The following is a 27,935-nucleotide window of genomic DNA, read 5'->3' as shown; positions in this document are numbered from 1 at the left end:
AGTCTCCTCTCAGGAAACACAGGTGATCTAAACTTTGGAGTTTGTAATGTTATATTTTCCGCTTAGGAAGCATGTCACCATTCTAGTATCTGCGGCTGTGGTGATGTGTACTCAAGCGAGGAGTCGTTGATCTTCATTGGGAGTAAATGCCTCGCTTTGATGATGACGCTGCAAGCGTCGTCAGCTCATCAGCAGGATCTGTTATTGCGGAGGTGGGCATGAAAAGCGTTGGCGAGGCTCGCTGGGAGTGGAACGTCCCTTGCAACAGCTGTTTTGTCTTGCGCAGAGGAAAGTGCCTGCCGTTATCGCAAACAAAACCAAGGAAGAGCTGCAGGTGTACGTGTTGGACCTCTTGAAAAAGCTAAAAATCCGCGACAAGCGCATTGAAGGTCAGTTGGCCAGTTACCCATCTGCAACTGCAGGAAGGAAACAGTGCCAATGCACCCTTCCTTTAACCCGCTAATCACCGTGTGCTCTTTGCCTGCAGAACTAAGTGTCAACAAGGGAGGCTCGACATCCGAGGTGGGCACATCATGTCTTGCGTCTTTTCCTGGTACATACCCCTATCCTCCACACACCAAAACCCGACGTCGTCTCCGACAACCTATCTACAACTCTTACCTGCCCTAACACCATATAGCAGCTCCTGTTTGCCTGTTGATCCCGCCCACGTTCCAACTAACATCTTGAAGGACTACAGCTAGAAGCTTTTACGCGGCCACTGGAACCACTATCGCGGCCACCGGAACCACTATCGCGGCCACATCCTCGTGTTCCTGCCTCCCATGCCAGGGTTCATCAGGGGTTGACCATGGCGGTCTCGCGTCCCTGGTGCGGCGCGCTGAGGCGGCGGAGGCAGCTGCCCGCGAGGCTACGGAGGCGAGCAGTGCTTTGCGGGCGGAGCTGGCTCTGACTAAGGACTCAATGGCGGAGGCGCAGGCGCGGGCTGAGGTACGCGGGTGTTGGGAAAAAAAGCCGCCCAGTCTGGCGTGCAACAAGCGCACGTGGGAGGACATGGACACGGGGAATTGGTGGGGGTTATGGGGTAGGGCGATTCGGAGTAGCTTGGGCATTGGTAGATGGGCAGCTCAGGTTTGTAGGGAGTGGGTACGGCTGGGAACAAGTGCTTAGCGTGGGTGTGGGTGGATGGATGGGAGGGTGTGCCTGGAGGTCGTTTTAGGTCGTTCGTTGTCGGCAGGGTGTGCGCAGTTAGCAGAGAGCAGCATCCAAGCTTGTAGACACCCACCGTTACTTCCCTCTGAAACACTTGGGGACTCCCCCGTCCCCCGTTACGCCTTTCGGTCAGTCCTACTTCTTGTACACTCTCTCCTTGGCAGCAGCGTTCACTCCTTCGTGGTTCGTCCTTCCCCCCTTCCCCCGCAGGAGGCTCTGACCCAGTTGGCAGGGGCCCAGCGGGAGGCTGAGGCGCTGGTGGCTTCCTCCAGGGAGGGGGCCATGGCGGCGGAGGAGCGAATGCAGGAGCATCTGCGGGTGAGTAGGAATGGGAAAGTGGTAGGAGTGGTGGCGGGGAAGAACGCCCCAGCGGGAGCGGAAGAGTGGTGGAGGGCCGGGAGGGGGCCCGGGCCCGGGACAGCGTGGGGCGAGGCAAGGTTCAGGGGGGGCTGAGATTTGGGTGTGTATGGATGGGAGTACAGTATATGTGGACCGGTGGGCTGCAGGGGTGTGGGGTCTGCCTGTTCGCGCGCAACCCATAGCATGGCCATCCGTGCGTACCGCCCTACCGCAGCTCAAATCCTTCTTTCCTTTACAGTATGCAGACAAGCCTGTCGCCTGTCCTGTGCGTTGTCCGAATCTGCCTCGCGTGCAGGTAGCAAATCCAGGCTTAACTGGAGTACATGCATGCGAATGGATTTCATGTGCTCCGATCCCCTCCCCATCTCTGGCGCATCAGTCTTTCCTTGGCATCAGCTTCACTCGCTCGTGGTTCGTCTTTCCCCCCAACCCCTCCACCTTCGATTTTCCACATGATGCACCCCTTGGTACCCTCAGGAGATGGAGTCCATGCGGGCGGCTCTGGATGCCTCCAAGCAGTCAGTTCGGGAGTGGTCGGAGCGCGAGGCGGCCTACCAGCAGCAGCTGGCCTCCCTAAAGGGGGCCCTCAAGGACATGAGCGCCAAGGACAGGACCATGACGGAGGAGCGTGAGGAGGCGTTCTCACGGCTCGGTGAGTTCGGGGGTGAACGGAAATGTCCGGGAGATGGGGCCTGGCGGGACATGGACAAGCCGGTTGGATAGGTAACGTGTAATCTAGGAGACGTGTAAGCTGTGCGTGGATGCGTGCATGTGTGTATGAATGTTTTTCGTGCAGGGGAAGCCAAGGAGCGCATTGCCGAGCTGGAGGATAAGCTGGCGGAAGTGGAGGGCAAGGCGGCGGAGGCCGGGGCCATCGCCGCAGCGGAGCTGTCTGCTGCACAGACCCGTATCACGAGCTTGGAGGCGGAAATGGCCGCCGCAGCGGCGGCGGCAACGGCAGCAGCTGCCGCCGCCTCCGCTGACCTGGCTGCGGTGCAGACGCGCGTCGCGGACTTGGAGGCGGAGTTGTCAGAGTGCAAGGCTGCGGCGAAGGCTACTGCAGATGCCGCCGGCGCTGAACTTGCAGCCGTGGAGGCGCGAGCCGCATCTTTGGAGGCGGAGGCGGCTTCCGCCAAGGCCAGTGCCGACGCCGCCGGCTCCGAACTTGCCGATGCCCAGGCGCGCGTGGCTAGCCTGGACGCCGACCTCTCCACGGCGAGGGCTACGGCGGAGGCGCGCATTGCCGATCTCCAAGCTGAGGTGGCGGCCACGGCGGCGCGCGTAGAGGCGCTGCAGCGCGACTTGGCGGATGCCAGAATGGCGGCGGCGGCGGTGCCGCCGCCGCCGCCTGGGTCGCCGGCGGCAGTGCTCAGCGGCGGCGGCGCCGCCGCGGAGACCATGGCGCTGCGCGAGGCACAGGCACGGATAGCGGAGTTGGAGGGTGAGTTGATTGCCTCGGCGCGCAAGCTAGCGGAGCATGAGGATGCAGCTGTAGCGGCGATGAATAAACAGAAGCAGCGGTACGTGGCGCTGGAGGCGAAGCTGACAGCGACGCAGCAGCAGCTGGTAGTTGCGAAGCAGCAGCTGGAGTCAGCCGCCGCCGCCGCCGCTGGCAATGGCAACGGCACCGTTGCAAAGGGCGTTTGCTCTGAGAACGGCGGAGTGCACGATGACGCTGGTGCTGAGGACGCCACCATTTCCGCCGCAGCGGCGGCTGCCATAGCGGAGGCCCAGGAGCGGCTGCGGCAGGTGGAGGGGCGGCTGGCGGAGAGCACGGCGCAAGTCGAGGAGCTGGAGAAGCAGAACCAGGTGCGCTACGACTCGGGGATGTGCACCGCACCTTCCCCGTCCTTCCGCCTGGTGTAACTACTCCCCTCAGCAAAGACGTCTTGTCTTGTTAGTATCTCCCCCGTCTTTCCATCCGTTCCTGGAGCGTTGTTGCATTCGTTGCGCTCAGTCTTGGTCGGCCCTGGGGCCGTTCCTATTGGCCGGGCCCTACCTGACTCTCGGATGTCACTGTGTCCTGACCTTACTGGACTTTCCCTTACCTTGCCTGGCGTCTGACCCGGACCTGCCCCTTGACCGAACCGGCCTTCCGAATTCCGACCCTGCAGCGCCTGGTTTTGGAGCGCGAAGCCCTGCTGACGTTGCAGGACCAGGCAGCAGGCGAGATCACTGCCCGGCTGGCGGCCCTTGCTGACAAGGAGCGGGAGCTTGGGATTATGCAGGCAAGGGTGTGAGCGCGTGGCGTCCGTTGCGTTGCGAGTCACAAACATGACGTTCAGTTTACGACGGTTATGGGCTTTCGCGCCTGGCTTACCACGCAACTTACTTGGAGCGTCCGGGATCGTCGAGGCCGACGTCAAGCTCCGAGACCTAACTGCCCTCCTGCAGCTTTCTTTTCGTCCCCCATTTCCCTAACTCCGCTCTCACTCGTTCATCTCTCAACTTCTTCCTCCTTCCTAACGCCCGCCCTCCCAGGCTCCAGTCAACTCCCGCACACCCAAAACTTTATTTTATGTACATGAGAAAAGTGCATTTTTATGTACATGGCTTCTCTCAAACCACCCCGTCGTCCTCTCCCACGGGAAAAACCTTTGCTTCTTGCTTCATATAACCCACCCGGGGAATGCCATTCAGGTGGTACTCCGGGACGCGGACGCGCGGCTGGAGGAGATGCAGGCGAGATTGGATGAACACGAGACCGAAATAGCGGCAGGAGAGGGAGGAGAGGGCGCGCAGGTGTGTGTGGGGGGGGGGGGAAAGAGGGAGAGGGAGAGGGGGAAATGGGACGAAGGAAGTGCGGCCTGGGGCGGGGCGACGGTAGGACGGTATGCTTGGGGCAGGGTAGCGGTGGTAAGCAACTAGGGCGACACCCTGGTGGGCATTTTGTTACGTTGTGGTGTGGTGCATGGTGTAGTGTATTGCGTCGCATGGGGCAGTGTGATGTGGCGAATGTGACTTGCCACAAGATGCCAAGTTTTTGAATGGCTGGAGTGCGTGTGTTCGTGTGTCCGTTTAAATTGCACAAATGAGCGCGTTGCCGTCCTTGAGCGTTTGTGACATCTTCTTGGCGGGTTCAGGTTTCGGAGCTGCTCCGCGCCCGGGGCCATTTGGCAGCTCATATAGAGGGGCTGGTGGCGGCTGTGGAGGAAATGGAGGCAGCACAGCGCCGGACCTCGGCTGCGGCACAGGTGGGATGTCGGACATATATACCGCGCTCCACGTCCTTGAGCGTCAAGAGGGTTGGGTTTGGGTGTTTTGGTTACGGTCGCGGGGAATTTGGGGTTGGGAGCCCGAAGCCCGACATAACTTTTATATCAACATGTAGGTCCTTTACTTCTGGACATGTACATGCGTGTTTCACCCGTTTTGGAGTTGGATAGCCAAGCAGGCTTACATGGGTTTTTGATTGGATGCCTGTAAGCCTGATGCACGTGAGCCACTCACCTAGTACTATAGGCATCCAACTGGGATTATTGGCGCTGTTGGCGTCTGCCCTGCTGTTGCTTTTACTGTTGGCTGGTGCTGCTACGACTGTTTGTTTGCTAATAAAGCCGCTCTGTGTTGGCGACGAGTGATATGCAGGCCCGGGAGGAGGCTGTTGATGAAGCCTTGTTGCTAGGGGCACAGGGGCTGCGGAGGGGCCCGGTGGTGTCCGCCGCGGAGGAGGGTGATGGTATCGATGCCGGCGCAAGTACGGCGGAGACCGAAGCACCAGCGGAGGTGGCGACCGTGGCAGCAGCGGAGGCTGAACGGCTCCGTGGCGAGCTGGTGGTGGCTCGTGAGGAGCTGCACCAGAAGTCAGCGGAGGTTGCAGCGCTGTGCGAGAAGGTGCGCATGCTGGGGGTTGGGGCGGGAAAGATCTGAGCCATGATCCACACACACACGGCACGATATGGCGCAGCACGGCAGGGGAAACAAAAGTGACTTGGATCACTGATCTTGGCACCCGTGCGTTGTCCATTGGTTCCCCCGAGCTGCAGCTCGAGGATGCCTCAAACCGGCTGGAGGCCCTGCAGCGCGACATCCTTGCCGTAAGAGACGAGCGCGACGCCGCCGTTCACGCATGCGAAGCAGCAGAGCGCGACGCCGCTGCCCTACAGGATGATCTGGAGCAGCAGCTTCAGGCGTTGCGGCAGCAGCTCGCGATTGAGCAGGCGTCAGCGGCGGCAGCCGCCGCAGCTGATGGCAATGCCGCGGCAGCGGCCGCAGCCGCTGCAGCAACGCGCCTCTCGGAGCTAGAGACGGAGGTGCGTGAGCTCAAGGCCTTGTTGGACGATCGCCAAACGGCGATACAGCAACAGGAGGAGCAGCACCGGCGGCAACTGGAAGACCTTAAGCAACGGCAGCATGAGGAACAGCTGGCGGCGGCAGCAGCGGAAACGAATGCAAGGGAAGCAGCAGCCGCGGCAGCAGCAGCAGCTGCTGCGGCGGCAGTGGCGGCCTTGGAGTCCCGGGTTTTGGAGCTAGAGGCAGAACTCAAGCGCGCTTCAGAGGAGGCAGCAGCTCAGCAGCAGCTGCTGAGCGCGGAGGTCGAGGCACAAGTGGTGAAGAAAGAGGAGGAGCTCCGTGCGGCGTGTGATGCAGCGGAGGTGCTGAAGGACCGGGTTTCGGAGCTGGAAGACGCACATGGGGCCCTGGAGTCGCGCAGCCTGGAGGCGGTGTCGAGGGCGCAGGAACTGGAGGCCCAGCTGGCGGCATCTGCGGAGGCGCTGGCCGCGGCACAGGCGCGCGTAGCGGAGCTGGAGGCAGCTGCCTCCGCCGCGGCGGAGGCGGTCGCGGAGCAGCAGCGCGGCGCCGCCGCGGCGGAGGCGGCAGCCGCCGCCAGCTTGTCAACGCGGTTAGGGGATTTAGAAGCAGAGAATGACCGGCTATCGAAGGAGCTCCAGGCAAGGAAGGAGGAGGAGGGCTCACGGGGCTCCAATTTGGCTAGGGAACCTCTAGCTAGACTGGGCGGAAAAGAGGAGTGGCGCTGCTGGGACCCAGTTCAGCTGCATCCAATGGAAGTAGCATGGCTAGGGAGGCGCCATACATGTTTCCCAGATCTCCTGCCTGATGCTTATCGAATGTCCCTTTACGTGAAACCCAAACAGGAAGCCAAGCGGAAGCTGATTGCCCTTGCCAAGAAGCGGCAGACGGAGGTAGCGGCGGCGGTTAAGGAAGTGGAGGTACGGCTGGCGGCCGCGGAGCAGGACGCGGCGGCGGCGCGCGCCGAGCTGGTGGCGGCGGAGGAAGAGCGCGGCACGTTGGCGGCCCGGGTTTCAGAGCTGACCGCTAGCGTGGCGGATCTGACTCGGCAGGTTGCTGCGGCGAATACGGAGGTGGCGCAGCGGGATGGCCTACTGCAGGTACGCGTTCTCAGGGGCCCTATGTCTCAAATCTCCCTATGTGTCTCCTGCGCCACGTGTGCCCACCCAACCGCTTTCGGTCTCGCGCTCAAAAATAGCGTTTTCATTTTTTGGCTTTTCCGTTGCATCACCCCCCAAACTCGAACTCTTTCCAGGAGTACAAGTCGCTTGCTGCTCAACGTGAGGGAGCCGCTGGGGCGGCGACAGCGCGCATGGAGCAGGAAGTTAAGCGGCTGCAGGTAGGTGGTTAGTTTTGGGTGCAGCTGTGTGAAAAGGGAGGTGTGGTTGAGGTTCGAACCTGGAGCGTTCTGAAGGGCTTTCCTTAATCTTTTTCGTCTATGCTTTGTCGTCGTCGTCGTCGTCTTTGTCATCATCGTCGTCGTCCCTATCGTTATTTGTGTCTAAGGGCACGTTTAGCCGTCCGTCACGTTTCCCGGGCTGGTTTTCGGGTATAGGTTGTGTTCTTCGTTTGTGTTCTTCTCTTCAGGAAGGCTCTATCGCCCTGGGGGGAAAAGTCGAGTTACCTGCTGAGCTAGTTACAGCCCGCTGCCGCTCCGCCGCTACCACGTTTTCCTTTCATTTCATTTTGCGGCTGCAAACTGTTTCCCAGAACACTGCGTAACGGTGTTACTGTTGCTGCTGCTGCTACCGCTGCTGCTATTACTGGTTGCTGCTGCTGCTACTGCCCCTCCTCGTTTCCATGCCACGTCATCGCGACGTTATCATGATACGCGCATACAAACTTGCTACTGCATCACGTGTACGACAGCACGAGTACGAGGTGGCTTTGTCCAAGACTCAGTCCAAGCTCCGAGACCGCGAGCTGGAGATCGAGTCGCTGAATGTGGCATTAGGGCGTGCAGAGAAGGAGGCGGCGGCCGCGGCGGCGGAGGCGGCAGAGGCGCGACGCGCGGCGGCGGCAGCCGCCAGCGGCACCAGCGCCGATGTGGCGGCGGCGCGGGCAGAGGCGGATGTACTGCGCGCTGACGTGGCATCCTTGCGGAAGGAGCTGGAAGCGGAGCGAAGCAAGTGAGTAGCAGTGGCGTAGCGGAACACGGTTTGTGTACGCCGGGAGTACCGTGTTGGGAGTATCGTTGTATTGAATCATCGTTGTTTGTGCGCTAAATGCTGCCAAAACTGAGCAGTGAGATGGTGAGGGCAATTATAATAGACAGCATTTGTTTCGTCAAGATCCGGAGCAATGGGCATGATTTACCACAAGTGGGAAGAAAGATAGCCAACGCGGGGGGGAGAGAGAGTGTGTGTGTGCGTGTGTGTGTGTGTGTGTGTGTGAATGTATGTATGCACGTGTGTCAGCTGATCTGACCTATAACGGTTTCGACCCACATCAACACCCACATCAACACCCACATCAACACCCACATCAACACCCACATCAACACCCACATCAACACCCACATCAACACCCACATCAACACCCACATCAACACCCACATCAACACCCACATCAACACCCACATCAACACCCACATCAACACCCACATCAACACCCACATCAACACCCACCTGCAGGGTGGCCAAGGCTACGGAGGACGCTCGCAAGCGATGTGCTAAAGCGCAGAAGGCCCAACATGCGGCAGAGGTGGCTCTGGCGGAGGCTAAAGGCAAGGCGCAGGTGAGCTGTTGTAGCTGTTGAGCGGGAGGGCGGGAGGCAGGAGAAAGTGTGTGTGCGGGGGGAAGGGGCTCGAACCTCTAAACGCCGCTTTTTCCGCCCTTTTCTTGAGCCACCATATTCCACAACACAAGGCTCACCGCACATGCACACCTTCCAATGCATATCCATGAATCCTTCACATCTGCCCATGCCCATCTACCTGCTACACCGCTTACGTTCACATGTATGTATGTCCAGGCTGAGACGGCGGGCGCGCGTGTGGAGTTGGGTCTGGTTCAGCAGCAGCTGGAGGCGGTGAGGCGGGAGAAGGAGGCGGTGGAGACCGAGCTACGGGATTACAGAAACAGAGCACAGGTGGGACAGGGGTGCTGGGAGGCGGGTGGGTTGCGGGTGGTTTATATCTGACCCTTTTGAAATCATGCATGCAAAAATAAAATTTGCTCGTGAAATAGTCTTACCACTAATAGAGAAAATAAGCAATGACTGAATCTTCTTCATCCTGATCAGGACCAAATCGAGATAATTCTTCTTTATTTCACCAAAATCTATTTGTGCTGCTCGATTTTGCCCATGTTTGGTAACTACAACAAAATAGGCAGGTTGGGCAGGCTTAGGGCCCTGTGCGTGTGTGCGTGTATGGCTGTCTGTGTGTGTGTCTGTGTGTGTCAACGCAAATGGCCTGGTGGTTGTGCGGATGCTGGCTTTTTATGATGCATGCGGGTCCATTGACACGAGGACAAGTGGGCAAGATGGGGACTTTAAGGATGTTGTCTCTGGTGGATGAATGATGGGATGAGGAAGTGGAATGCCCCAGAGGAGCGCCTGTCCACTACCGGCTGACTAACCCCTCCCCGCGGGACTCCGACAGCAGTTTGGCGGGTGGTACCTCGGACGTCGGCGGCAGTTGCACCTTTCGCTTTTTGCCGCATATATTTACCCCTTTCCCTCCCCCCACAGTCCGCGTTCACTCGTTCGTGGTTCGTCTTTTCCCCCCCCTAGCCCTCTTGCCCTGGCATCAGCTTCACTCGTTCGTGCTTCGTCTTTCCCCCGCCCAGCCCTCCTTGCCTCGCCCCCACTACCTTCCGCCCTACCTCCCGCCCATACCTCTCTTGTTAGGCTCTGCTCAAGAGCAAGGACGCAGAGATCGCGAAGGCCCGCGAGGTGGCCTCTACCGCAGCGGCCGCCGCAGAGAGTGAGGAGCTGGCGGCGCTGCGTCACCAGCTGACAGCGGCGCTGGAGGCCGCGGCGGTGGCGGAGCGTGAGGGGCAGGAGTCGCTGGAGAGGTCGGCAGCAGAAGCAGCGGAGGAGATTGAGCGGCTGCGGCTGCAGGTACGGTACATCGGGGTATAACCTTAAAAACAAGATGTGAGTGAGTGGGGTGGGGTGTGGGTGTGGCTGTTTGGGGAGTAAATGGGTAAGGGGATAATAAGAAGCGCGGGCTGTATGCCCCATATGTTACAAATTACAAGTTCCGCACAAGTGCGGGGGTTGTCCGTAAAAGCCGGGGAGGCCATGGGCGACCATATGGTGGCTCATATCTTTAGTACCTAACCCGTGTTGGCCTTACTTCTGTTTCACCTCCGCAATCTCTCCTCCCGCCATCCCTCGCCCTTTTTTCCGTGGTTTCCGCTGTATGTGGCCAAACAACCCCCGTCTCTCCCCCATTCTGCTACTTCCCTTGATTTTGCATATATATATTTCTCCCATCCTGTATGTCGACCCGCAGCTTGAACAGTCTCAGTCTTCGGTCGAATACTACCAGGGCCTTATGCAGCGAGCTCAGGCTTCCGCGGAGGAGTACGGCAGGCGTGTGGAGGCGCTTGAGGCCCGGCTGGCTCACCACAGCGCGGAGGGCGAGGCGGGGAGGAGGGCGGCCGAGGCCCTGGAGGCGGCGGATGCGCGGACGAAGGCCCTCATGGTGCGACGTATGTGCACACATGTGTATGTGTGTATATATACATACATATACATGAATGTATATGTATGTGCATGTAGATGTGAATGTGGATATGTGTGTGTCCTTTTGATGAAGTAAGCCGCGAGGAGACGGTGCTGGAGATGCCACACGAACACCATGCCCGTGCGATTGCGGAGTTGCGCTGAACATGAGCCATAGCCATGTCCACTCCTTATTCCACATCGTGCCACACGACGAGCTTCGTGTCCGCTTGTCTTTGCCTTCACCTCAAAACCCTAAACCCCCTTACCCCCTATACTCTCACTGTCTCGCACACTCTCTCCCTCCCTCCTATTTTCAGGAGGAGCTGGCTTCGTGTCGCGAGGAGCTCCGTTCCTTCAAGGCCTCCAGCGAGGCGCTGATGGAGGCTAAGGACGCCGAGGTGCTGACACTGGTGCGCAGGAATGCCGTGCTGCAGGTGAGTATCGGGAACATTAAAGTGGGGTAAGGGGAAGGAGGAGTTGGAGGAGGAGGAGGAGGGCGGGGGTCTTTAATGGGGTCCTTTCCAGGCGGAAAAAGGGAAGGAAATCGCACATTTGGACATCTGATCCAGCACATGGCACTCGCTTCAATCTGCCCAAGTTCTACGACCCGGTCGGGTCGGATCACGTTATTGCGCCTCCGGCTTTTCCCCGCATGCCTTTACCAACCGCCGGTAACCAACCTGCGGATCTTGTTTTTGCGGATCACTTTGTAAGCACCCCCGTCGTGTAGGAGGACGTGGTGGCAGCAAGACATGCCCTGGCAGCTGCGGAAGCCGTCGCCGCCGAGGCGCAGGCGGCCGCCAAGGAGGCTTGCGCGCAGGCAGACGCCGCCACGAAGCAGCTGGAGGCACGGGCGAGGAGGGCAGCTTTGTTGGACGACGAAGACCGCCTGCATGTGGGTTTTGGGGAGCTTGGGTTTTGGGGTGGGTGCTTTTGGATGGATGGTGTCCATCCATCCTGAGGCTTAGCATAGCATATGAAGGGCTCTATTGTGTAATGGCTCAGCAGCCTGTAACCCTCGTGTGCTGTTCCCACTGCTGCTGACCCTGTCGCATGTTACATGTTACGTGTCTATTCGTCATTCTCACGGTGTTCAGGCGGCCGCCCTGGAGGCGTACAACCCGCCGCCGGCGACAGGACCAACGGCGCCGCCGCACAGCAGCCATGGCCGCGCCCACGACTCGGCGTCGCTGCTCACCCATACGAGCGCTGACGGGCTACCCTCCCTCATCTCCAGCGGAGGAGCCTCCGGCACCGTCGGGGACATCCTGGGCAGCCTGATCCGCTCGGATGTTCAAGCCCTGCTGGGCTCAGGGCCCGGCGGCGGCAGCGGTGGCGGCGGCGGTGGCGAGGAGCTGCGGCTGCTATCTCGGGGCTCTGGGTCAGCGGCTGTGCTGCTGCCGCCGACGTCGGCGGGTGAGGCCATGCCCTCGGCGCTGTCGGTGGGTGACGGTTTGACACCGGTAGCTGTTGCGACGGCCGATGGCGCGCTGCCGTCGCCAGCGGTTTCGGCCGCGGTCTACGGCCGCAGCGGCGGCGGTAGCGAGGGGGGTGACGCCGTCGCCGCGCTTGCGGTGGCGCAGCATGAGAACGTTTCCTTGCGAGGCCACGTGGCGGTGTTGGAGCAGGAGGTTGCGGAGTTGGAGAAGGAGGTGGCCTTGCGGGAGGAGATGGAGCGGGCGCTGAAGGAGAGTGTGCGGGATCTGGAGCGGGCTATGCAGCGCCAAGCCAAAGGTCCGTGGGTCGCTGGGTCGCGTTGACCTGATGTGGGCCCGTGGGGTCAGGCCGAGGCGAGGAGACGTGGGTAGGGTGCGTGGGGGCCAGCGGCACGAAACTGTTTGGGGTTGGGTTAGGCCCCCCGGGTCTTTGGCCCCGAACCTCTTGGTTAACAATTATAGTCCATGGCCCCCGCGCTTTGACGGACACCCCCGCATTAATGGGAACTTGTAACTTGTTGTTAGCACACAAAGTTGTTAGCTGCCTTTGCAAAACAAGCCATTTTGGCGCATTTAAAACCTCATCACAAGCAGCCCCCCTCCCGTTCTTCCCTTATTGTCCCCCACTCGAAGGATCCAACGCGATCGACGCCGAGTACCTGAAGAACACGGTCATCAAGATGTTCCTGACCGGGGAGGCGGAGAAGCTGCTGCCCGTGTTCGCCACCATCCTGTCATTCAGCCCTGAAGAGGTCAAGAAGTGCAAGGAGGGCCTGGCGGCAATCAATAGGGTAAGTGGATAGGGTCACGGCGGGTGGTCACCGGTCAGGCGTAGCTCTGGGTTGTGGGTGGGTGGGTGGGTTGATGAATGGGCCTCCTAGGAAACCGTAGTCGTGGTGTTGATGGCGGTGGTGGCTTTGCAATGCCGATGCAGAAACAACCTCAAGTGATGGTACTACGAGTATCGTCAAAGAGGCTGTGAATTGGAAAGTTCCCGACTCGAGTCATGTCCGAGCTGTTTGTTTTCATTAGTGAATAGTTTGTCAACTTAAGGTATATTGTTTATTTTGTTTGTAGTAGATTTTGGATGGTGCGTTTACTGGCGCTAGGTAGCGATTTAGATTTGGGGGGTTTGAGCGGCGGCAGTGGCGGCAGCAGTGGCGAACACGGGTTTTACCGCACACCTTCCCTCCCACACCCAGACATTTATTTGTTGTTGTCTTAATCACCTCTCACCTCGATGGGTGAATGGCCGCCAGCCACGTGGGTGTTAGCTATATGCACGACGATTGCGAACCTTGTGTGTTTATACGATCCGCCTTCCTAGGGACCTTCCTCCCTCCCTCCTGCCCACCATCATCGCTGCACCACATCTTGCTCTCTTTGCGGTCTTGATTCTGCAGGGCGAGGTGCCGCTGCCAGCTGCCGCTGCGGCCGTGGATGCGTCACTGAGCGCCTTTAGCACCATCACATCATGGACTAGTTGGTTGGGAGGAGGAGGGGGGACGGCCAGTGGCGGCGGTGGCGGTGGCGGGGGCACCATGGGAAAGGGATAGCAGCATGTGGTTATGGATGCAGCCCCCAGAGCGACCGGGTGTTGTTGATAGGATAACGGGTATGGGTATGGGTGGGGGTTTCGGAGCCGACTGGAAAGCCGTACGGCGGGCAGGCAAGTTCGCGCAATATTTATAAACGGGCTGAGCACGCAACATTATCGGCGTTGCCGTCTTAGTGGGGTGGAGTGGAGTGGAGTGGGGTGTAGTACTCAACCGGAGGTGTGGAGGCTCCGTAGTGTTGGTAGAGAGGGGAGCAGCTGCCGGGAAGACGGCTTACGCAAGGTAGATGGATAGATAGGTTAACATCCCTAGGCGTGGCGGCAGCATCCTATTCATAATCAACCTGAAACCCTGTGTACACGGCACTTGGACGAGCGTGCGGGCAGCGGTGCATGGGGTTGCTGGGAAGAGAGGATGTTGGGGTCATCCACGCATGTCCTCAGCCTCAACGCAACCAGGACCGAGGTGTTGCGGTGCATACACCACCGCCATCACCGCCACATAGACGGCGCAGGAAGCTTCCAGCCCTGCGGGCATTCTGGGTGTGAAATTTCACATCACGAGCTTGTTGCGGGTTGCGGGGGTTTGACTAGCAGCCATGCGAAAAGCATGGAGAGAAGCTGGTATGGAGGTTGAGGAGTGTCTCAAAAGATTAGGCTGTTCAGTGCACTTTGTGTGTGTTTGTGTGCCGGCAGGGTACAAAAAATGTAGGGCGTTTTATGGCGACCCGGTCAACGCCGGACAAAGTTGGTGTGCCTCTTGGACGTGAGCTCTCCGGGGGGGGAGGGGACTTAACAGGGGGAAAATCTGCTTCCGGTACATTCGGTGTAGAGGCGTGATGCACCAAGGGTACCCTTCCGGCTTGGACACCCGGAGTGCGGATACCCCCTCCGATGCCGCTTAAGTGGTCTTAATTTTGGTGGAGGTGGAGGTGCGGCGAAGTGAAGAGGGGGGAAGGTGATTATCGATCAGATTCTGTCGAGGGGCCTGGACCGTTACTGTACGGCGCATGAGGCACACAACTTTCGACTGCAGCTAGCAATTACAGCGTCTGTCCTTGCCTATCGTAAAGGCACAAGGTACAAACTTATCAGTCAACTGGTATGACAACGACAACAATCAAACTTGATCTGTAAAACTGGAAACTACAACATCCGCAAGCAGTCCCGGCGTCCAGTGACCCGGAAGGAATACAAACCAACCATGCCTCAAGACCAATGCATACAACAAATTAGGCTCACGACAAGAAGCAACATAAGAACTTGACTTGGCAGCCTGGCAAACTTTAGGGGGTCACATGAACTCCTCCGTCCATAAACACTTTTAGCCCGAGTACACACAAGTGCCCCAATCGGGGCTGCTCACATTTAACTACGCACCAATTCACATAAAGAAGAAAGTATAGGAATAAAGTACACGTGCCGCACGGCAATGCTTGCAACCGTCTCGAACAGTCGCAGCAAGAAGCTACAGCCATCAACCAGTCCACTCGTCGATCCTGCAAAACTGAAGTGCTGTAGTATAACAGGCAAAATACTAAAGCTGCGGCCTCTCGCCGAGCCCTTGCGCCCTGTGCAACATGTCCCATTTGTGCTGATGCACAAACGTAACAAAATGGGAGCCATCCGAATCACGGAACTCCATGCCTTGCATACTAAACCTTTAAACGACGACTATGCGTTCCGCAGCGTGCCCAAAACTATGCCAATTGGGCTATTGCCCCCCGCGCCATGCGTCATAGAACCACATACTCCTCGGCGTCGATATCTTCTATTACCTCCCATTCATTCGCAATATGTTGGTCCAGCTTCGTCTGTGCGTGGCACTCCAGAGCGCGGTCGACGAAGGCGTTCAGGAGGCAAGCAGGCGCGGGACGCTCGTCACAGATTCCTGCGGCATCTTCCATTTGCTGGGGTGCCGTAGCGTTTCGCCGGCCTGCGCCAGCTCCAGCTCCCGTCCCCGTTGACACGGTGTCCCGATGGTGATGCTGCCGCTGTTCCTGACGCAACTCCGCTTGCGTTACTTCCCTCCAATAGATCCTGCAAGGAATTTTATTAAAAACCCAAGTATAGCCGCCGCTATCTGGTACTGAAACGACACCATGCCACAATGGCCATTAAAGCCCTAGATGCGAATATGGGTGGAAGCTTCACCAGCCATTGACCATTTCACGCAATGACCATGCTACAATTTTAGAATGTACCTGGAAGCGAACTGCTGCGAAGGCGAGCGCCCTGCGCGCGAAGGCTTGCGCGAGCGCGTAGGACGCCCGGACCGCAGAGTCCCGCTACGGCCCCGCATAGGCTTGCAATCGAGAACGGAAGACGAAGAATCATCAAAAAGCCGAGGGTCCGGCCGAATCTCCATGACCATTCGGACCATGTCTGGTTGTGTGTCTACTTTGACGGAATAACTAAGGGGCACCCCTTGGAGAACGAAGAATCTTTAATAAAATGCAAATGTATTATAAACAAACATGTCCATCAGTAAGATTTGTATTACTGCATTTGCCAGGCAAGGGATAGGGGAAAAGGCTTTATGGCCGATCGTACCCAACCGACGACCGGACTTCGTACCAGCGAGATCCAGAGAAGGGTTGGGATGGTGAAACGCTGCGTACTGCTCGACACTGCTTCACAGAGTATACTATGTTTAAACTCATACAAAATAGGAAATGATATTTATAGCTTATTGTCGAGGTACTTCGCTAGCTGCTAGGCATAACCAGGACGTTTGGAGATATCTCAGCTCTCTAGGCATGGTTACCCTCGTTTTAGTAAGGTGGTATGTGTAGCAGCGCAGAAGGTGGTGCTCTGTCGTGGCTCCTTGACAGCCGGGGCCATGCAACGAAGGCTTGACGATTCAGCTTTAAGCCTTTACACATACAACTCATCAATACCCTATGGGCAGCAGGGTTTTGTGCCAGGGCTTCTCTCAAGGCCAGCCCATTCCGGTCGCACAACATCGCCGCATGCACAAGATTTGACATCTTCCGGCCCAGGGGATGTGTGCGCGGGCCTGCGGCCCAGGCCACGTCCAGCGCCTCCATCCACTTCGCAGCCGCCTTCTTGGCTGCCCCCTGGTGCTTCCCTCAGCAAAGCCTCAGCCGCGCACCGCGCACACCGCGCGGCATCCGCGCCCTATCAACGCCAACGCAGGTCAGCAGCATCGCGAAATGACAGGAGCACCACAGAGCGCACTTTGTGTGAAGGTGACATGCAGTCATCCCAAAGGTGGCCCTCGCCGCAGCCCCTGGGCAGCACCGGCAGCACCTGGGGAATGCATAGCCAAGCCTACGAGTCCGCGAAAACTGCACGGAGGGGGGTCAACAGCCCTTCGCGTACACACAGCGATGGGCGAAGTCCCCCGACCTGGCCCGAGACCAAGTATCATACTTCCCAACAAGCCTCTGCACATCCTGTGAAGCCGGACACGAACCAAAAGTTGCGTGGAGTCGCCGAAAGGACAAAGCTTCGTCGGCCTGCGCTGGCTGCCATCACAAATACGATTCCAAACGGTGAGGGTAGTCATGGGTACATATGTCCGCACGGCGAAGGTCAGGGGAAAATGACTATTGGTAAAGCGATTAGCTGACTGCAAAGATTGTGTCGTGATGTGGGTCGCCTTTCCTTCTGCAAGGAAAATTTGATAGCCACTGGGGGACCGGCAGCCAGCTGCCACCCGCTCCAATCCTCCAGCGATACTTCCTCAAACCCCCTTTAGCAGGCGGCCACAGCTGACATGTGCTTTGTGCCTGGGGAAGGGCACGGTGCACCCCACCCGTCATGCACAATGTGCGTTCTATGGCTTAGTTCCTACAACCAGAAGCAAAGCGCTGCTGCTGCCTCATTTCCTTACATGCATCAAGCCCACGGGCCTGTCATTATCGCAACTACCGAACCGGGCTGTAGGCAACAATAGTTAGATGTCTCGCAGCAATTGTTGGATGTTGCGCCCTCTTACTTGGCCCTCCACTGCCCGCCCTGCTGCTGCGCTTCAAGTGTCAGCTCGGGATGACTCTCTGGGTTCAAGGCCGTCGGCACTGGGGCCCCACGACCGATGTAGTCCCTTGGAGCAGTACCCTATCGCGCACCACCGCACGGGTGGTGATGAGCTCACGGCGCCGGGCTTCACGGAAGGCCGGCCACTGCTGCCGCCGGATGGGAAACCCTTCGATAGCCACCATAATCGCCCCGGTGCGGCGGCGGAGCAGCCCCAGCGACAGCAGCAACACCAGCATCGGCATCAGGACGAGGGATCCCCAGCGACCGGCGCTGCGGACTATCTTAATGAGCAACAGCATCATCAGTTAGAGTGGTCCCCGCATGCTGGAGTACGAAGACAGCGGCAGATCCAGCACCGGAACGAACAGCACCAACACCAGCACCAGCAGGACTCGGATGACGGGATGGCGGCGCCACGTCTAGCGCCATGGCTCTTAGCAGACTACTACGACACGGCTGACCCAACAGCGTCGCACGCAGCTACCACCGCCAATGGCACCATCGCAAAAAGGACCCCGTGCATGCCGCCGATCCCGTTGCTGGCCACAGAGGATAGCGGGACTGCGCCATTTTCTTGGGCCAGAAGCAGCCTTCCCAGCCCTGTTGGGACACTGCTGGCGTCCCTGGAGGTGTCGCGCGAGGCGGATGCGGACCACTTCGAGCCTGAACAGCGCCGAGCAGGTTACGGATGCCGATCCGACAAGGGTGGTCTAGGCGCGTCGGGCCAAGCACCAGGGTTCTCTTTGGCTGTCCCTGGGGCACCCCCGAGTACGGCCACGCCGCAGATCCGGCCGTTAACACCCACGCAACTAGGCTACGCCGCCGCAGCTGCGCCGCCGCCGCCGCCGCCACTGCACTCGCACAGCTTGCACCACTTCCCGTGTCAGCAGCAGCTGCAGCGGCGCCAGGGGGTCCCACATGGCCCGGGGCAAGTTGCATCACAGGACGTTAGCAGCGGGGCTGCTGCCTCCCGGCTCGGGGCCGAGCCTGCAGCGGCACCGGCACCGGCGCCGTCCTCCATGCTCGGCAAGCGGGCTGTGCCAGCCGTCATGAGCTCTGCTGGCGACATCCGCATGCTTCTGTCGCCGCCGGAATCAGGACGGGAGGACCACTTGCTTTCAGTAGCCGCGGCCGCGGGCTGTTTCGCTTCCTCCCCGACTTCCTGGGCCGGGCTGAGCCCTGCACTTCCGCTCGGACGGCCGAAGGCGACGACTGCGGGTGCCTCAAGGCAAGCGGAGTCGCCGAGTCGGATCGGCGATGGCGCCAGCGCCAAAGTTAGTCCCATTAAGGCTGCCGCGTCCCCGCCGCGTTCCCTACACACCAGCCGCCATCGCGACCTGTTAGCGTACCAAACGGCTAGGTCGTGCGGCGCCACACCGCCGCCGCCAGTAGGCGATGGCCAACCATCCACTCACCAGCATCATCAGCAGCATCAATCCCGGCGCCACCCGCAGCCGAAGCCTCAACTGCCAGATCCTGGTCATGAGCTTCACCACCGCGACCTGCAACCCCTGCATGTCCAGCAATCTCAGCAGCGGCAGCAACAGCAGGTACCCCACCTTCGTGACTGCTCACCCGAGCTGCGGCAGAGCGCACCTGACCCGTGCTCCTATCCCCTCTTCCCTGCGTCCGCGTGTAGCCCTCGGCTACAGCAACACGCCAGGGTCAGGGGTGGCGCCGCCGCCGCCGCCGGAGGCGCAAGCGGCGGGGCTGGGCCGTCTCCGCGGCCCTGGTCGTCAGTGTCCGTGTCCGTATCCCCCCGGGATCTTCCGTCGCCGACTTACCTATCGCAGGTTGTTTCAGGACCAGGATCCAACATCCACACGGAGGCCCCACCGCCCATCCCAGCGGAGTGGCTGGAGGGGTTCGAGGAGCTGCTGCAGCTGCTCTCCCCATGCCCTTCCGCCACCGCCGACGAGCAAGTCACTTCCAGACATGGGCTTGGACCTAGGGTCGGGCCTAGGTTTGGGCCTGAGCACGCTGCTGCCGCAACCGCGGTTACCGGAGATGGCGACGGAAGGAGGCGGCACTCTCCCCGCCCACATTCGTCACCATTGTTGTCGCCCGGCAGGCTAATGGCGGCCTCGTCTGCACAGGAGCCGCGCAGCCAGCGCGATGCAGTGACCCAGCAGCAGCAGCATCTACTGATGCTGCATCACCACAGCACCCAGACGCGCAGCCAGGCCCCCTTCTCTCAGTACCAGCAGCAGTATCAGCAGCATCCATACCCCCAGCAAGGACCTGCCCCGCAGCACGCACAGGGTCAGGGCCAGGTCCCGCGGCCCTCACCGCTGGCCCCAGCACAGCTGTCGCCCAAGCACCAGTCGCTGCCGCTGGCAACGGGGGAGCCGAGCGTGCGAGCGCAAGGCAGGGAACGGGGGCAGCTCCCCGGGGAGCACGCACCCCGCACGTACAGCCCAGGGCGGTCACAGCAACAGCAGCAGCAGCAGCCGCAAAGGGCGCAACATCCACAGCAGGGGGGACGGGCTTCCGGCCAGGCGTCGCCGTCTGCGCGCAGCGGCCTCACCCCTGGCGGTCTATTCCGACGCAACATGCCTGCAGCGGCGGAATCGACTTTACCGCCGCAGCAGCACGCAGCTGCTGACATTGGTGCCCCTGGGGTATTGCCCTGGACGCCGCCTGGCGTGGCGCCTGTGGGCATGAGGCGTTTCGGCGCCCAGCCGCAGGAAGAGCCCCATCTGAAGCGGCAAAGGTCGCCAGGGCGCCCGAACTCCGGACAGGGTCATGGACATGGCCCGGGACAGGAGCCGGCTTGGCGTGGACTGTGGGGACACGAACCGCCGAATCGCGGCAATGGCCGGAGCGGAGCACCTGGAGCCGCTGCTAACCCTGCCGCTGTCGCCAGCGCGTCTCAGCATAAGCAACGGATACAGCAGCAACCACAAAACTGGGGCCCGCAGCAGCAGCAGCAGTACTATCAGCACCATGGGCAGGAACAGCTGCCGCCGCGGGAATTAGGTAGTGCGCAGCACTCGAGCTTTGACGCGGTCGCAAGCGTCATCGCGGGGCGACTGCTGCGGGAAGCTGAGCAAATGGGTCTTGCGGCCACGGCGGCCAATGGCAGAAGCGGCGCAGGAGCGGGACATGCGGAAGCAGCGGAGAGCGGTGGAGTTGACAGCAGCGGCTGCGTTGTTCGGCGACAGCGAGGGCCGGGACAAGGGGCGGCGCTTCTATCCTCACAACCCGGTGGAGGGCATGATAGGGGCCGTGGGACGAATGCCACTGCCGCCGCCACAAGCGCCGGCGCATCTTCTGGCTTTCCTGCGGCCGAGCGGAGCCCTGCTGTAGGCCGGGCAGCGGTCATCGTGGACTGCGGAATGCCCGAGGCATCGCCGCGATTGGAGGCCGTGGATGAGTTTCTGGGTCGCTGCAGGGACGACCTGGTGCCAAGGAGCCCGGCTCGGGCAACCGGGTAGGTTTGGCGACCTAGCATGGTCTCAAGGGGGTCGGAAGGGGATGGAGCAGGAGAGATGAGAAGAGGTCGAGCTGGGGTAGGTCTGCGGCTTCCGGAGTCGATGCACGGCGCTGGCATCGGCGGTGTGGGACAGCAGACAGACCACAAAACACTGGTGGTCGTTTTTAACACACCAACTAATACGGCCAGGTTTCCAGTGCAATGGCAACGGCGCCGGCGTGCCCTCCGTGTGCGAGCATAGGCGGCTTCAAATCGTGTGGGTTCCCTCCATGTGACAGCACCGGTGATGGCGTGGCGTCCTGATAGGGTTTAGTGGTGTGGATACCTTGTTCGGATACCTTCGGACTCCCTCTTGCATCTTTCGCAAAGATTTGCGGTTCCGGCCAGGGCCCGTTAACTTGCCCTCATAATCCCCAATCTCACGCACGGCCCTCGCTCTTCTGCGCCTTACAGCTCCCCGTATCTCATCCTACTTCCTAATCCCGCGGCTGCCGCAGGTCCAGTCCGCCGCGCGCACAGAGCGCTGGCCATGTTGTGACCCATAACATGTCGGACGTGCGGGCCGCGGACCAGAACCGACCAGGCACCGCGGTGGACGCCCGCTGGCACGACCCCGGTGTGTACCCCCCCCCCGCCACCCTTTCCCTGCTCTTATGTAACGATGGTGATGGCGACGGCCATCACCGTCCCCTGCGTTTTAGCCACTGTCTCTTTCTCCTTAGTCTGCCAATACGTGCTTGCATGGTTACCTTGTACCTGCATGTGACTATGCATCCAGTCCGCACCGGTTCCCATCCTAGCAACTCGTAGCATTTTTCCAACAAAGCGTGTGGTTGAGGTGGTGGCGCTGCCGGGAGGCGCCGGGGTAACAGTAGGGTTGCCCAGGATGCTTGCCATGTCAGGGCACCAACGCCGTAGGCTATGGGGGGGTTACATGGGGGCCGGGTCCGGGGGAGAAGGAGGACGTGGGACATGGCGTGGCAACGCAACATGGGGCTGGGACCAGGGTTGGGCCTGGGTATCGACCTGAGCATCGACCTACACGTACCCAAAAAGGGGAAGGGGGGAACCTACCGAATAGGCATTTATGTGCATGGGCGCGCGTGCGCCGCGTGCTGTGATTTCCGAGAATGGTAGTCCGCTCTGAAGTAGGCGCTCCCCCTTCATCCCTCCTCGAGCTTAACCACATATATCTGCGATGCAGGGAGATCAGTACAGTTGCAATCCGTTTGGAAAAACTGGGGAACAGCTGAGATGCAGACAGAGCAGCCGCCTGAATGCGCAAAGCCGTCGCGCCAAGAGCAGCTGCAGCGACAGCAACAGCAACAGCAGCGGCAATTGTTGCTTTCACGGCAGCGCACCGCGATACTGCAGTTGTCGCAGCGTGTTTTCGCAGGCTGGCGCCGCCAGGTTCGTTCTATCATTCCGCCCTCCGCTTTCCCTCAGTCCCTATCCCGTCTTTCCGCCATGTCCCTTTCCTCCCTTCTTTCCACCCTTTCTGCGTCTCTCCCGCCCTGCGCACCGGGATGTCAGCGGTTTTGCAGTTCTGTCAATCCATCACGTCACTCCGACTGCAACCTGCGCTCCGTTACCCGACACACACGCCAGTCCGCCTCGTCGTTCGCTTCCTCTCCCCTCCATGCCAGCGGAGTATCTCTCACCTTGCCAGCCAACGACAGAGCCCTCCTTGGACACATCCTCATTGCGTTCCATTTACCCCTCAACTGTACGCAGGACATGCGCATTCTTGCTCACCATCATACACACATACATACATACACCCGTAGCTCGCCTCGTATTCGCTTTCCTATCCGCACGCCAGCCTTCATGTCCATCCCCAAGCCTGCCTGCATAACTTTCGTGCTGAAAGACTGCACGCCAGTCCACCCACTCGTAATATTGCAAGCCTAACCTCCTACCTGCTCGCCATTCCATAAGCCTGCTTGGCTGCCCACCTACACCTGCCTGCCTGCCTGCCCGCAAACAAACCGCTTTTGGCAACCGCTAGGTGGTGATACGGCGGCTATGCTTCGGCCTAGAGTTTCGACGCGGTCAGCGGCTACAGGCCGATGTGCTCAGGGCATGGGAAGACGTGACGCGGAAGCAGCAGGTGCGTGGTCTTTTGCATGCGTGTGCCGATGTGCCTGAACACGCAGAGTACGGTAGGATCCGGCGTCGGATCAGTCTGCGGCCTGCCGCCGCAGTCGCCACGTCAGCCATCCACCGCTACGTCAGCGCACTGAAGAGGAGGCCGCGCTTCAACGCCGATTCGTCAGCAGAAGTTATAGCTGTTGCAATAATGGCCCTGCCCGTATGCCATGCCCGAAGCGGCGGCGGCGTTCCAAGCACTCCAAAGCTGTTGTGGTGTGTCCCCCGACGGTGGCGCTGACTATGCTGGGGATCGGTTGTTGGGCCCCGCAGGCGCGCCGCCAGAGCGCCTGGGCCACGCTGGCGTCACTGAGGCTGCTGCGCCTGCTGCGTAAAGCCTGGCTTGCATGGAATCGCGCGCATACCACCAGCGTCCATGAGGCACGTGGGGCAGTGGTCCATTACGCGCGCAGCTTGTTGGCTCGTGCGATGCGCGGCTGGATTACTCGTTGGGCGCAGAGGGCATCGGTGCGGGTGCTGCTGAGTCACCGCACCACTGCCATGGCGCGGGCTTGCCTAGCAGCCTGGCGGGAGGTCGCCCTCCGCTCAGCGCTGGAGGCCGCGGAGGCTACCGCTGCGGCGGCGGCGGCGGCGGCGGAGCCGCAGACGGCGGGAGTAGAGGCAATGGGGGCCTGGGCTTGGGACGGCAGTGGGCGGCCATCGCAGCCTACGTATGCGCATTTGCGTCACAGCCTGCAGCACCAGCAGTGGCCGCCAGGGGACCAGACGCTGCAGGGATACCCCGATAAAAAGGTGCCATCTGATAACACGCAGCATGGGCAGCACATGCAGTTGGCGGGTGCTTCCCCGCTAGGTGCGGCGGCTGAAGCTTCAGAGGCGCGGGCAGGGGGGCCCCACCGCTCGCTGGCGACATGGATGGAGACCAATGAGGAAGGGGAGGAGGAGGCGGAGGAGGGGGAGGACGATGAGGTGCAGGAGCTGGAGTACGGGCGTGGCGTGTATCGCGCGCTGCGGCTGAGGAACTGTTTCCGGGCCTGGCTGCTGCTGACGGACGCGGCGATGCAGGTGAGTCACTTCCGTGGGGTTGGGAGCTGTGGCACGGAAGCTGAGCTGTGACGACCTAGGTCAGGAGTGGGTCAGGATGTGTCAGCCATGTGTTGGAAGGGCATCGGCGCGTCAGTCCGCGGCTAGGAGTTTGGAGTGTTATCCAGCTCTTTCTTCCGGCTTTTACGGACGTCCCCCCCCACTTGTGTGGAACTTGTAGGTCATGTCGCAGCAGCAGGCGTTGCGCCACGTCATGCATGAGGAGCTCCTCCAAGACGCTGCCCTGTGCGCCGCCGCCGCCGCCATCGCGCGTCACCGCTACCTAGCACCTGCCCTTCACGCTTGGAGAGCGCTGGTCGCCGCCGCGGCCACGGCCGCGACGCCGCCGCTGACGTCACAGACGTCGGCTACGAGCGCCAGCAGTGCTGCCCGCGAGCCGGGACCCCAGGTGAACACCACAAAGGGCCCCGGAGAGCAGCCACAGCCGCAAAACCTCCCGCCGATGGTGAACGCGATGGGAGTCAGGAGGGATCCCATGGCGGCAGCGGTGCTGCCGCCGCTGCCGCCGCCGCCGCCACCATCCCAACGCGGAGTCGTTGTCCCATGGGTCGCAGGTGGTAGCGCGGGCCTGGGTCCAGGCAGCGGTCCGCATTTTCACGACACTCGAGTGGCTGCTACCGCCGGCGCGATTGCAGGCACGGATCGGCTTGATGTCCAGCGGTCCAACGGTGGCGGAGGCAACAGCAGCCGCAACAGCAGCGGTGGCAGCGACGCCAGCGGAGCCAGCTTCGAGTTCGCAAGGCCTGTGCCGAACCAGGCTAGACACCAGCCGCAGCAGCAACAGCAGCAACCAGCGGGCGGCACACAACTTGGTGTATTGGAGGTGACACCTCGGGGTGAGCGACTCCCTGCTCCTGGCCTGGAGATTCGGTCCTGGCCCGCGCCCGGCCCCTCCGCCACTGCACCTGCAGCCGCCGCTGCGCAAGCCGCTGGGGGTATCCGGCGCAGCATCGACCCCAACCTTCTGCAGGACCCGCCCCTAGCATGCTCCCAGCCCTGTGCCCCGGTCCCTGACCCGCAACCCATTGTTTCCACGGCCGGAGCGTGCGCTCAAGGCCACGGCAGCATGCAGGGCGCCGCTGCAGGCTTCCGGTCAATTAGCAATGCTGGCATAGCCGGAACCCCAGCACCGAGCGGCGTGCCGGGCCTCGGGTCGGGCCCTGGCCTCTCCCAGAGGACCAGCGCGGGCGGTGGGGGGCCCAGTGCGCCCATGAACACGCCTCCTAGCGTGCACGCGGCGCGGCTGGTTCAGAGCCGAAGCGGCGGCGGTGGGCCAGACCAATCTAGCGGCAGCAGCGGCGGTGGTGGCGCCGTTAATCCGTCCGGAGGGGACGATCTAGCTGGAGGGCGGGCGGTGTTGGAGGAGCTGGCACCGGACGCATTTCTCGAGCTGCTAGAGTCAGATCTGGCCTGGTACACGGAGCAGTACCTGACGCCACCGCAGCCTGGGAGGGGCAGCAGAGCAGCGACGCGAAGCGACGGCGGCAGCTCCAGCGGGGGTGGCGGTGGCTTCGGCGCAACGCCAGTGGTAATGAGCGGCTCCTATGATGGGCAAACACCAGCACGAGCGGTGACGACGGCGACTACGACAGCGTCGGCGGTCACGGCACCATTGCCACTCACGGCCGCGGCCGTGGCGGGAAATGTTGGACTGCGAACCGAGGTAGCGGCGGGTCTAAGCCCGATGGTTGTCGTGGCAACTGGATGCATGGCGGGCACGCCGCCGCCGGCGGCTGTAGCGCACCAGCCAGTGTCAGCTCGCGTGCCGCTGCTGTCAGGGCCACTGGCGGAAGGTGAGCCGCAATACGCTGGGAAGCGCCCGAGTCGTCCGGGCCGTGGTAAACCATAACTGGGCCCAAGACCTAGGACGCCCCGTGTCCGATTGCGCCTACTTCTGTCGTTATGGCACTAGGCCTCTTGCTGCTCTCCTTGCGCGCAAGGGTGGCATAGGTGGAGTGACGAAATGGAGTGGGTGACAGCCAACCTAGGTACTTAGGTTAAGACTTGGTCTGAATCCTGCCTCTGCCTGCCATCCACCCCCCTGCTGCGGGCTGAACCTGGGTTTCCTCCGGGGCTGCGGTGTACAGCAATTATTCTGCCCTCTTGCAGCGCTGTCCTATTTTAACCCGAGAAGCGGGTTGCTTCCTAGCCACCCTGCTCTGCTACTAAATACTAAAGGGTCATGACTGTCGCGGGACGCGGCTGCAGGTGGTTGGGACCCGTCAGCAGGCCCGCCAGGCCAGGGGAGCGCTATCCAAGCCCCTAGTGGCGGTGACTGCGCAGTCATGGGCGGCCGCGTGCAGAGCAGGCAGGCGGTGCACAACGAGCAGGGCCACGGCCGTCCCCCTTCCGGTGTCATCTGGTATCCGAACCCATCCTTCGAGGATGAAGACCAGTCGCAGGAGGACCATGTTGTCACCTCCAGCACTTCATTCGAGGGGGCGGTCGCCAACCATTATGGAGGTGACGCGGTAGCAGAGGAACACCCGCAACAATCACAGCTTTTATTATCGCCGCCGCCACAGCAACAACAACAGCAGCAACCTCAGCAGCTCTACCCACAAATGCAAAGCTCTGGTGGCGGTTGCATGGCGGCCCAGGATGGCGCACAGGGGCAACCGCCCCGTGCGGACAGCAAACTGGGTCGACGAGTGGGGTCTGGATTTCGACGCAGTATCGGCAGCGGCGCCGACGGCAGTGGCGGTGAGCTGCCGTTCAACGACAGTGGGCCGTGGCCACCGATGGGGGCCTACGTGGCCTCTCCAGTGGCCAGCGATGACGACATGCCGTATAAACGATATGTCGCCCTTCCTGGAGACTCGGGGCTGCTGCGGCTGCGGGGTGACAGCTGGCAGCCGGCCGAGAGGAATTAACATGGCGTCGCGGTGCCGCAACAGGTCATACTCAGGTGGTTGTCCATCTGCTGCGGTGGTGTGGAGTGTAGCGGGGCTTGGTTAGCTTGCCATAGCCCACCGGTGTGCAATAGGGACGGGATTACAGTGCGGAAGGATGCTCCGGCTGTTAAGGACGCAGAGTATATATAAAACAAGTGGCCACACCTATAATGTTAGGATTCATGACAATCGTCCGTTATTAGACGCGCACTGGCACGCATTGAGTACTCTGATAACTCGCCGATGAACCGTGAATGTCCGTACATCGCCGTCGTGGCGCTCTCATTGCCGTACGTGAGATCTTTCGCGTTCGTGGGAGGGGACTGCGGATATACACGAACGGACCAGTTACGACACTGCGAACGTAATGGTAAATAATTTGCCATATGTCTCCCGCACTAGACCAACATTGCAAGGTACATGTTGCGAAGTGAATGGCCCACCGCCGTGTGTCGCTATGCCTACATGAAAGCGTTCATCAAATGTGAGTTCGTCAAATTTATCGAAAGAACCCACGGTAGGGCTCTGATCAGTTTAAGGGACATTCCTCATACAAATGGCCCCAAATCAACGTACGCATGCTCTAGGGGTCTTAAATAACATAACAGGTCCTCATGCCAAATCTGTACGGATGCTCGCCAAGGTTCGGTCGGGGAGGACCTCAACGGCCATGTGCATCCATGACGGATAGGAAAGGGGATAAGGAATGAACCGCCCGCCAAGGAACCAAGTCCTACGATGCAATACATCAACGATCAATGACCCAATGCTCAGAACCCCGTAGATCGTAACGGGAATGCCGGAACTAAGACAGCGCCCTAACAAGAACCCGCTGCCGACTTGGAAAGGCGGGTGGTTACGCCTACTCGCAATAAAAAAATCAGCAATGCTAACAACTTCACAATCAACGAATGCATAAGTTATGACGGGAAAAA

At 60.4% G+C, this 27,935-nt stretch overlaps 1 protein-coding gene across 1 annotated transcript; it reads left to right on the top strand.

Annotated features, from left to right (window-relative positions):
• Positions 1-146: 146 nt before the first annotated feature.
• VOLCADRAFT_118887 (uncharacterized protein) lies at positions 147-26,979 on the top strand (the record flags this gene model as incomplete). Its single annotated transcript, XM_002954871.1, has 32 exons — positions 147-212; positions 287-389; positions 488-522; positions 793-951; positions 1,384-1,491; positions 2,011-2,185; positions 2,330-3,342; positions 3,648-3,767; positions 4,174-4,275; positions 4,617-4,727; positions 5,122-5,367; positions 5,520-6,884; positions 7,040-7,123; positions 7,654-7,913; positions 8,418-8,520; positions 8,758-8,874; positions 9,637-9,849; positions 10,283-10,438; positions 10,779-10,895; positions 11,192-11,356; positions 11,559-12,195; positions 12,531-12,688; positions 13,301-13,424; positions 16,549-16,611; positions 17,455-20,890; positions 21,391-21,509; positions 22,098-22,303; positions 22,902-23,003; positions 23,315-24,067; positions 24,267-24,942; positions 25,018-25,899; positions 26,315-26,979. The coding sequence occupies 32 exons, from the start codon at positions 147-149 to the stop codon at positions 26,977-26,979; spliced, it is 12,639 nt and encodes a 4,212-aa protein (XP_002954917.1).
• Positions 26,980-27,935: the final 956 nt, after the last annotated feature.

Source organism: Volvox carteri, assembly GCF_000143455.1.
Source record: "Volvox carteri f. nagariensis unplaced genomic scaffold VOLCAscaffold_46, whole genome shotgun sequence".
NCBI classification, from domain to species: domain Eukaryota; kingdom Viridiplantae; phylum Chlorophyta; class Chlorophyceae; order Chlamydomonadales; family Volvocaceae; genus Volvox; species Volvox carteri.
The sequence above is the reverse complement of the archived record's forward strand: the minus strand, read 5'-3'. Positions and strand labels throughout refer to the sequence as shown.